Genomic DNA, 10,000 nt, shown 5'->3' with positions numbered 1-10,000 from the left:
AGTGAAGAGACCTTGGCGGAGCTGAACAGGGCAAACTATTCCTTTCAGCTTCATATTCTCACAGATAGCAGTGGTGATTTCATTCTCTACTTGCAGAACTCTCTCATAGCCGACACTGATGCCAAGTTCATACATCTTTTTCACCAGTTGTTTTGACCTTGACTGTGTGTGTGTATTGAGGCCAATGTATAATGAAAGGGGTGGTTCACAATCTAAAGAATGACATGATCTTGTTACCCGAGATAATTGTGGAGTCACTTGGGGCACTCTATTCATGATTGTTGGTCTTCTTGCAGTGGTAAAGAATGACTGTGAGCTGTGAGACAGGCCTGTGAATCTGTGGTCCCCTGGTCCTTTTGATCAGTTCCTTGCATTAACATGGTTATCAGAGATTTGAGTTGGGTTGGGACAGCCTTCTTCTGACAGTCACTGGGGAAGGCACCATTAAAATTGAACACATTTGAGCTGAAGATTTCATTTCGTACAATCCTTGCAGCCTTTGGCAAAATCAAAGCATCTCTTTCAAATTCTGTTGTGAATTCCTGCCTCAGCATTTGCTGCATTCCTTGTTCAAACACAAGTATCACTTGTTTCCCATCACTCTGCTCTTGGGCGTAGGGGAAGTTATTCAAAACTTGTTCCTAGAAACGTCCTTTGTTGATCTTACTGGTAATACCAAGTCTACAAGATGTTTCTCGTAGAGGTATCTTAATGAAGCAAGCTTGAAGCAGAATGTATCCTCCTCTATCTGATTTTTAACATGCGTGATGAGTTCTTCGAAACTCTTGATTTGAGCTTTTTCACATATGCAGTTTCATCCTTGGAAGCTTCTCTTTGTCTCAATAGAGAGCGATGGCGATTCCAAAAACCAACGAGGCAAGCAAGATGATATTTTGCCTCCAGGGCAATAAGGTCAGCAGCTCCTTCAATCCTGTCCTTTAGTTCCGTTTCTTGTAGATCCCTGGCCATAAATTTGACATTTTCATCTGTGCCTAGAGTTGTAGATTCATGCAGAAGTCCATCTTGCTTAATGCAAAGTATGCAGCTGGTGTTGTCAACGATTGGGGTGGCCGTCGCTGCCTGCCTTCGGGGGATACTGTCTCTCTCCCTCTTTCTTACTTTTTCCAGTCTGTTTGTGTTGAACTGTGAATGACAGGATTTGTGCCACTGTGCCTGATTCCTAATGAGGTCATCCACTGTGATATCCTTCCTCAAATTCAGTTGCACTGGCAACGAGTTAAATTCTCTGAAGTGAGTCACATTTTCTAGGAATAATACATAGACTGCTGGTGCTGACTTGTCTATTCCACGTGCATTCAATGCACTGTGTCCATTCCATCTTACTACAAAAAACAGTAGTTTGGTCTGTCTGCCTGTTGTCTGTAAGCACTTTTCACCAGTGCAGAATCCCACGTAAGTGCTTAACAGTTGACGGACCAATTTATTAGCATTATGTTGTAAAGAAGGGTGAAAGAGAGAGGGTCTTTCCCTACTCAGTGACTACCTAACTAACAAGACCAAGTCATTTTCAAATCGTTGCTGAATATGGTAAGATACGGGTGAAAATTACATCCGGGAAAACTACCGCTCAGTTGGTAGTTTACGGTAAACATTGAAGTGTGAATTCTTACTTTCTGACAAGTAGGGCAGGTGCAAACATAGGAAATAACAAGAAAAGGAAATAAATAGTTTGAGTGTTAGCTTGGCAAAAAAAACACCGGTGTTAGATAAATGATACTTTAAAGTACAGTCACATCATCTGGGGCTGTGGCACCCGGCCTCACCACCCGTGTATCGGACCCCACTAACTAGTCTTCATAGAATTCAGTCTTCAAAACCTGAAAATACAGAAAAATAGCAACATATAGCAGATAAACTTACAACATATGGCAGATAAACTTACAACATATAGCAGACAATGTAATAAGCATGTATCTGAATAATCAATTATGAAGTTCCATTGTGTAGGCATCCTGCTGCTCCGATCACTTGGCGCCAGTTCTAGAATTGAAGCGTGGCTGCTGAGGTATAACTGGAAAAAATTTGGTGCTTTTATCCAGATGTCCCCTTCAACTACCCAAGCGTGAACCAAGAAGGCCTTGTATGTCGACAAGTCTGCATTTAAAGAAAAAATGAGTCGGTGGCTATTGCCAGTTTTTCTTTAGAGCCATCCCTGTTGAACGAAAATGATTATTGCAATACGCACACACACACACACACACACACACACACACACACACACACACACACACACATATATATATATATATATATATATATATATATATATATATATATATATATACATATACATATATCCTTAAATCCATGGTAGAAAGGTGAATGAAACTGGGAACTCGGAACAAGTATTTTCGTAGTTTACTCTACATTTTCAAGTTCACACTGAATATAATAGAAGCTGACAGACCTTTATATACAAAAACAGAAAGGAGGCCAGGGTTACAGTTTGTTAATCTGGGTGACGTGTTCTTGAAGCAAAAGAGTTAATAAACTGTAACCTCATCCCCTTTCTTTGCTTGTATGTAAAGGTCTGTCAACTTCTATTATATTCAGTGTGAATTTGAAAATGTAGAATAAACTTCCAAGTGCCCCAGTTTCACTCACCTTTCTACCGTGGATTTAAGGACATTCTCAAGCACGTGTTCCTTTGTGCTACGTTGAATGTATTGAACATCAAACCGATTTGCCCATCAGGGTATGGCTCTAGAGAGAAACGAGACAATTTGATTCATATATATTCATATTTCAATTGCTGAATTGAGGGTGAACACGGGACCTTTTAAACGCATAGATACATTGGCCGTTGCCCAGGGTGACCCCACAAGCATAGGGACCCCATGCTAATCTATGTATGCTGTGACTTGATATGAATATGTAAATACTATACATACTGTACTAAACTCTGGATATTGATTTTAATTCGTTACAAGTGGGCATTGGCGTTCTCTTCCTATTTAGCCCTACGGTCACCTGTGCCGCTTTGCGCCTCACGTGCATTTGCGTACAGATCTCACGCACTTCAACTCACTTGGCATTTAAGAGCAATGATATTGGTTATATATATATATATATATATATATATATATATATATATATATATATATATATATATAATATATGCCATTGGTATTAGGGACTGAATCTAAGATTCATTAGGAACACTTGTAGGGTAAGCATGTAGTAGTTACTAAACATTTGTGATGCAGTAACAATTTATCAGGTATTGATAGTTTGTAATATGTGAATGGGCAAGCTTTTTATAACTGAGTGTGTTGGAAGGACCATTACAATAATTATATTTTTAATTCTACAGACCTTTGACATTTTATTGTTGTGTGTGGTTGAGTTGGCAGGGGTCCCTGAGCACTGCTTTGCCCCTTAGGCCTATAATGCTGTTAAGACGGCCCTAAGCGAACATCCTGTGCAGAAAACTTCCACAACATGAGTGCTTCATGCACTTACTCAGAAGGCTCATGTTTTGTTCGCATTAAACCGCCGTTTTGACATTTCATTTTGCGTTTTTAGCATCCTATGACCACAGAATGCGCATTATAGCATAACCAATAACTTCAGAGAAAGCGATCAGAATTTCATCAACCCAACCATGAAGGTACTGAACAACCATGGAGAAATATCACACCGTTGTCTCAGTTCACTTTTACACTAAACTAGCCACTATCTGCTGTCATAATTATTCGAACACACGCTTCACTTGCACCTTAAGAATTTCTGAATGCTCTCTGTAACTCGTCTTTTGTAACATATCCTCAACAACCTTCACCCTGACTTGGTCAATCTTAGCCCAATTTTTATCTCGGTCCCTCTTTACCCAGTGCAACTTTACTCTCCATTTTCTGACTCCATTTCATTGATCGCTAACAAATACTGATATGCCCTCCTCTACACAGTTCTGTCAATCCTCACATCTTTCTACATTCTAAGTCAGGATCCTATCACACCTTGTCTGTCATATTCATTAACGCTGTTTCCGGATCAGTCCTAGTCTCCTTTATCGTCTTTGCCCATATATGGGACAATAATTTATTTCTCCCGGCCATTCCTCTAAAACGTCACTCATCCAGACACATTTCACACCCTGGCCAGCCACACAGATACACTTCCAACATCTCACTGCAGTCTGCAGCGTGTCGCTCGTCACACCATCAACGGCTGTTGCCTTAAATTTCAACCTCAAGGAATTGTTCTAGCTGTTGAAATGATTCACCTCATTTTCCCTTGTCTTCGCCTTGCCTCAAGGCTTTGTAATACTAAGGCATTATTTATCCAGTACTGAGTAATGTATAATTGATATTATTCTGTTTTTTTTCCCGTCAGTTCAATTTAGTTTGTGATCGCGAGTACCTGAGAGCAACGTATCAAAGTATCAAGATGTTTGGCACCTTCGTCAGTCCCGTCATTGGTGGATATTTTGCTGACAGGTAACTCCTACAAGAGGTTGAATCTTTTGAATAAACGGGGTCGTGAGAATTCTTTCTCTCTGGCCATCTTTGGGAACCCGTTTAACTTCATGTTTTTCGGGATTCTTCCACAGGACTATGTTTTGTTACCCGCCATCTTCTTGTTAATTTTAATAGGGCACCACGGCCTCACCTTTCACGTTAAATGATTTTTTGATTTGATCAGTTTCAGGTAACTTTTGCAGCATCGTAATATTTTGTACATTCCATAATTACATTGTGGAACTGTTTGACTGGTCCTCTTACTAAAGTTAGAAAAAAAACACTAAAACAGGTTCAGGTAGCAATCTTTCTCCCCTCTTCCTCAGATTTGGCAGAAAGATCGTAGTTGTGGTGACATTAGTCACCTTCACACTGTGCAGCAGCGGCATCGCCTTCCTGCACAACATCTACGCCATCCTGGTGTTCCGATTCATCGTTGGATTCGTGAATATTCCGACGTTTTACACCTTGAGTAAGTTTCGCTTGAGAGCCCCTGTTTCCGCATATGAGGCACAACAGCCTGAGAAGACTTTGTTTTATGCCACATACCGCTTTACCTTCATGTGATGAGAAACACCACTTTCTCCAAATGACTCTTTTAAACATTTTTGTTGGGGATCATATCATACACATTATTGTTATTCAGGATGGGAAGCCACCTCACAGGTGTCGTTACTTTGTGTACTACATAATTATCGAAGGTTAAGTATGATAAATCCCAGTCTCCTGCAATTATTTAAACCTCAGCTATGGAGACATAGAGTAATGAACTGCTGTACAAATTGATACAACAAAATGAACTATTAACCTTCAACCCCTCAGCGATGGAAGTCACCGAAATGCGGCTGCGGTCTTTCGTGGGCATTCTGACGGCGCTGCCGTGGGCGTTCGGCACTATGGCCTGGGGAGGAATAGCCTACTTCATAAGAGACTGGAGGACCCTTCAGTTGGCTGTGTCCCTCCCAAACCTCATTCTTTTCCCAGTTCTTTAGTGAGTAGACTCCGTAGATATCTTGAGATTCTAAGGCTTTATGACCGCGTTTACTCTTATCAGTTGCTGCAAGTTGGACAACGGCAATGAATAGGCAGCGTTATTGTGATAAGACGTTTTGAGATTAGTGAAGAAATTATATGCATTGCACGGTGTTCTGAAATATTTTGCCAACTAGATTTTTATTATATACATATACATATATATATATATATATATATATATATATATATATATATATATATATATATATACACATATATATATATAGTATATATACAATGTGTGTGTGTGCTATTTTTATAGATCATCACCATTAGGACGAAATAAAAAACAGTGGTAAATCCTGACTTGCGTCGGCCTTCTATTGCCAAGCCATCTTCAAAGAACTGATAGCAAGTGGTAGAAATTTAACATGTTTATGCTAGCAAAACAGTACAAACGAACATACAAACTGTTGGAAACCAAGTATTAGCACCTGACAGGTGTTTTGTCGGCGGAATCCTTCTCTCATTAGTGACAGGTTGACTTCTTACAAAACCGATTAGCTGGATGAAGCCCGTTACCCTGTTTCCCCTCCCTTGTCTCTCGGAGACCTTCATTAAGTAGAACATTCTCGCATATTCCTTTTGAAACTAATAGATCAGGTTAATACATGCCGTGATTGATATTCGTGTTCTTAGAGAAACTTTTTTTTATAAAGCTAGACTCAAGGATTTTTATTTCCAGTACATTACTAGAATAAACTACCTTTTTTGCTCTTATCCGGATGAGTGTGTATGACCGTTCTCACTAACTTGTACAAAGATTCCGCTGATCACCTTTGCATATTTTACACATTTCTGATGCTGTTCTCTTCTCTTTTCCAGTTTGAACAATATAAAGATTATCACAAGACTTGATATGGAATTCGTTATACATACCCTTTTGGGATTGCTGGTCGTAATGTAGCACTTAAAACCAATAAAGCAGTGAAACATGTAAATAAAAGAACTCGCCCGACAATACAAAAAGTGTGTGTACCGAATTCCATGTAAGTCACTAGATAACTTCCATAATGGTCAAACTGTAAGAGCAATGGAAAGGAGAACAGAACAGCTTAAAAACTACTTCGAAGGAAAACAATTGAGTTTAAATCATTCTGAACGAAAGGTAACGTCATCGTGGAAAGTTTTCCAACAAGAGGTGAAGGAAAAGGCCCTTTCAAACAGAAGTAATTTTTTGATTAAGTCTACTGTTACTCTCTCTCTTATTATTATTATTATTATTATTATTATTATTATTATTATTATTATCATTGCTGTTTATTTTACTCTTACGCCTCGACGCACACGCAGGTGGTCATCTAATGAGGGAATGTTTGAAACAACAACAACAAGGGTGTGTGTGTGGTGGGGTGGGGGGGGGGGGTGGGGGGTGGGGGGCGGCCGCTGATAGGTTAGGATAAGGGAGCCCGAGTGTCAACCGGAAGGAAGATAAGGTTTTTGGAATGGGGAATACTGTAGTGGGGCTAAAGGAAGGTATTAGGAAGAGAGGTACAGAATGGGACAGACCCATTTATCTTTTAGTGTGAGAATTTTTGTGTATGTTATGTCATGTGTTAGAGAAGGTGAACAGGTAATTTATAGAGGAAGGCTGGGTCGAATTTTCGCTGGTCAGTTTTCGCCTCGAGCGATCGACGTTCTACAGCCCGCCGGAGTTCGGGCCTTCTCGGTCGTATCGTGAAAGATACAGGGTTTCTACTGGTTTATCCTCTCTCTCTCTCTCTCTCTCTCTCTCTCTCTCCGCCTCAATGGTATCTGGCCCCGGCTGGTTTCGGCCCTTTCTCCTGTTGATTGTCGGGAGAAATTCAGTTTCTTCATCAACCGCATTTCTGCTGGGCTATTTGCCACGAGGTGCAACGCTTCAAGAAACCGGAGGGACTTGGTGGTCTGTTTGCCGAGTCGATAATCTTCAGAGCGTTAGTCAGCTCTTCCCTTACCTGTCTTCTCTAGTGTTCGTAGTCGTAATGGTTGAATATGGCACCTTTTTGTAGACGACACGAGAGACGTTTTGATTATGTGGGAGTTGTCATCCCGATATTTGAGTGGTGGCATCCATCAACTCGCCATGCGATGCGAACTCGTAGATGACACCACTTTTTTCAAATCCGTCTCTCGGGGCACCGGATTATTCTTCAGGACGAGGCGAAAGAATCCAGGTCATAATTTATTATAGAAATATGAAAAAAGTGGTGTCATCTACGAGTTCGCATCGCATGGCGAAGAGATGGATGCAGCCACTCAAATATCGGGATGACAACTCCCACATGATCAAAACGTCACCAGTTACGGGCTGCTAAGAAGCACGAGCCTGTGCCAATACAAAGCTGGCTTAATCTAACGACGACGACGACTCATTTCATACATTCTCCTCTCATGAGATGACCACCTGCGATTGCGTCGATGCGTAAGAGTAAAATAAACAACAAACGCAGAATATATGTCCGTGTCCTTTGGAAATTTATTATTATTATTATTACTATTATTATTATTATTATTATTGTTATTATTATTATTATTATTATTACCATATTTCCAGTTTCATGGACGAATCACCCCGTTGGCTGATCACAAAAGGACAGCACGAGAAAGCAACGAAAGTGTTGAAGAAAGCTGCGCGTTGGAACAATTCCAAACTGCCCCCTGAGGATGAGCTGCGGTCTCTTATGCAGGAGATAGAAGAAGAGGTATTGTTTACTCCGAATGGGCGCTCTATTTCTTATAATAGGGTGGAAACTGGATCATTTCTTGGCTGGTGTGTAAAGGATTGCAAACACACGTGCAGTTCCACATTTCCATCAAGCATATCAACAATTTTAGCTTAGGTAGATCACTGAAACTGGGAATTAATTGAAATGCAATCAAACGGACAAGTCCTAAATATATCTTCCAGTCATCGCCACTGCTGGCGCCATCTGGGATCCCTTCTTTAATTCAGAGATGATAAAGGGAAGACGTAGGCATGATTTAGGCTTTCTTATATATCTGCTTTCAAATTATTTAATGCAAAATAGATTCTAAGGTATATTTCCGGGTCAGATGTTTGCTTCACCGTTTCCTAATTGCATCATAAATCAGTTTTACTCTTCATAATTTTCCGACGCTAATCTTTTTTGACAATAGCCACCTACATGGTAATTCAAATATGATGTCTATATAAAATGCAGATTCTGAATATGCTAGAATAGTGATAATGATTGTAACTTGTTACATTAATCATTCCTATTGCTATAAGGTTAATGGCATGTCTAAAAAATTATAATAAAAGCCTAAGATTATTATTATTATTATTATTATTATTATTATTATTATTATTATTATTCCTTTTTCTAAAGGCAAAAAAGGAGAGCGAATCTCCCAAAGATGCGGCACCATCTGCTCAAACCAACTCCTCAAGAGTTCGCAAGAAACTTTGTAATCTGTCGAGGCCTCTTCTTTGCAGGTACATAAAATAACTTTAAAAGTGTTTCGGGTATTGTTTGCTCACAACTTCTCCCTTTTGTAGTACTGATGAACTAGAAAACATTTATTATTAGACTGTTTTCTTTTCTATTTATTTGTAGTTTAGGTTTGCAAATGAATGAATGAAATCTTTCATTTTTGAGCAGTGAGCCTACTGGTCCAAATTGACAATTTTTAATCATGATCAAGTTCTCTGTGGATTGTCAGCCATAATGTCAACCCGAATATATTTTTGTTTTCTCTGGATACTTATGGAAACTTCTACACTCTTCTTGTGCTTTCATTAAAAAAAACCATTTCATTGCAAAGAACGCCACGTGATGATCTTAAATCTATAATTAACAGAATATTTGTTAAGAATTTAGTCATCAAAACAAGAAAAACTCTATTTCAGTCAAGAAACTACGTTTTTAAATATCATTGTTTCCTCCCTTATTCCAAAACGAAACTAGCACGAGGAAAATCAGCCTAATCACTGTCTTCATGTGCGTGGATTACTTCATCGTGGCCACAGTCTTTTACGGCTTAAGTCTAAACGGCACCAACTTCAGCGCAGACCCTTTCATCTACATGATTCTTACTGGACTAATGGAAATTCCCGCCTATTCCATCACTGCACCGGTCATTCAGAAGTTCGGCCGAAAAAAAACGACCATCTTTGGCTTCTGCGTCAGTGGTGTTTCGCTACTGGCTCTAGCCTTCATCCCTGAAGGTAAGGTTCTTAGTTCTACCCACCATGAACACCTGCAACTGATTACATTACAGTTACCCTTCTCATAAACTGCTAGAGGTTCATTCATAGTTAAGACCGTTCGTTCACCTGAGGCTCACTGGGCAGATTATTACATTAGCCTGGCAATAGAATCCTAGACTCTCACACCTAAGTGAATTAGGCAGCCAATTCACAGCCTCAGAGGCTCATACAGAATTCACCCCAAATCATTCAGATGTACTAATGAGATGATTGCAACATCCAGACCACAGTCTTCTAGAGATTCCGCTTTGACATAGATTCTTAAATTGAA

The 10,000-nt window shown here is 39.7% G+C and overlaps 1 protein-coding gene across 3 annotated transcripts in view; it reads left to right on the top strand.

Moving 5' to 3' along the window:
- Window positions 1-10,000, top strand: part of LOC135200257 (organic cation transporter protein-like) — a 49,771-nt gene that overhangs the window by 36,610 nt on the left and 3,161 nt on the right. For all 3 annotated transcript variants that reach the window (XM_064228729.1, XM_064228731.1, XM_064228730.1), the window contains exons 5-10: window positions 4,357-4,460; window positions 4,808-4,953; window positions 5,304-5,472; window positions 8,053-8,200; window positions 8,849-8,955; window positions 9,428-9,687. In XM_064228729.1, the coding sequence (XP_064084799.1) occupies window positions 4,357-4,460; window positions 4,808-4,953; window positions 5,304-5,472; window positions 8,053-8,200; window positions 8,849-8,955; window positions 9,428-9,687 (934 nt within the window). The remainder of the gene's footprint in view (window positions 1-4,356; window positions 4,461-4,807; window positions 4,954-5,303; window positions 5,473-8,052; window positions 8,201-8,848; window positions 8,956-9,427; window positions 9,688-10,000) is intronic.

The sequence above is a fragment of the Macrobrachium nipponense genome, chromosome 26 (genome assembly GCF_015104395.2).
Source record: "Macrobrachium nipponense isolate FS-2020 chromosome 26, ASM1510439v2, whole genome shotgun sequence".
Lineage (NCBI taxonomy): Eukaryota > Metazoa > Arthropoda > Malacostraca > Decapoda > Palaemonidae > Macrobrachium > Macrobrachium nipponense.
The sequence above is the reverse complement of the archived record's forward strand: the minus strand, read 5'-3'. Positions and strand labels throughout refer to the sequence as shown.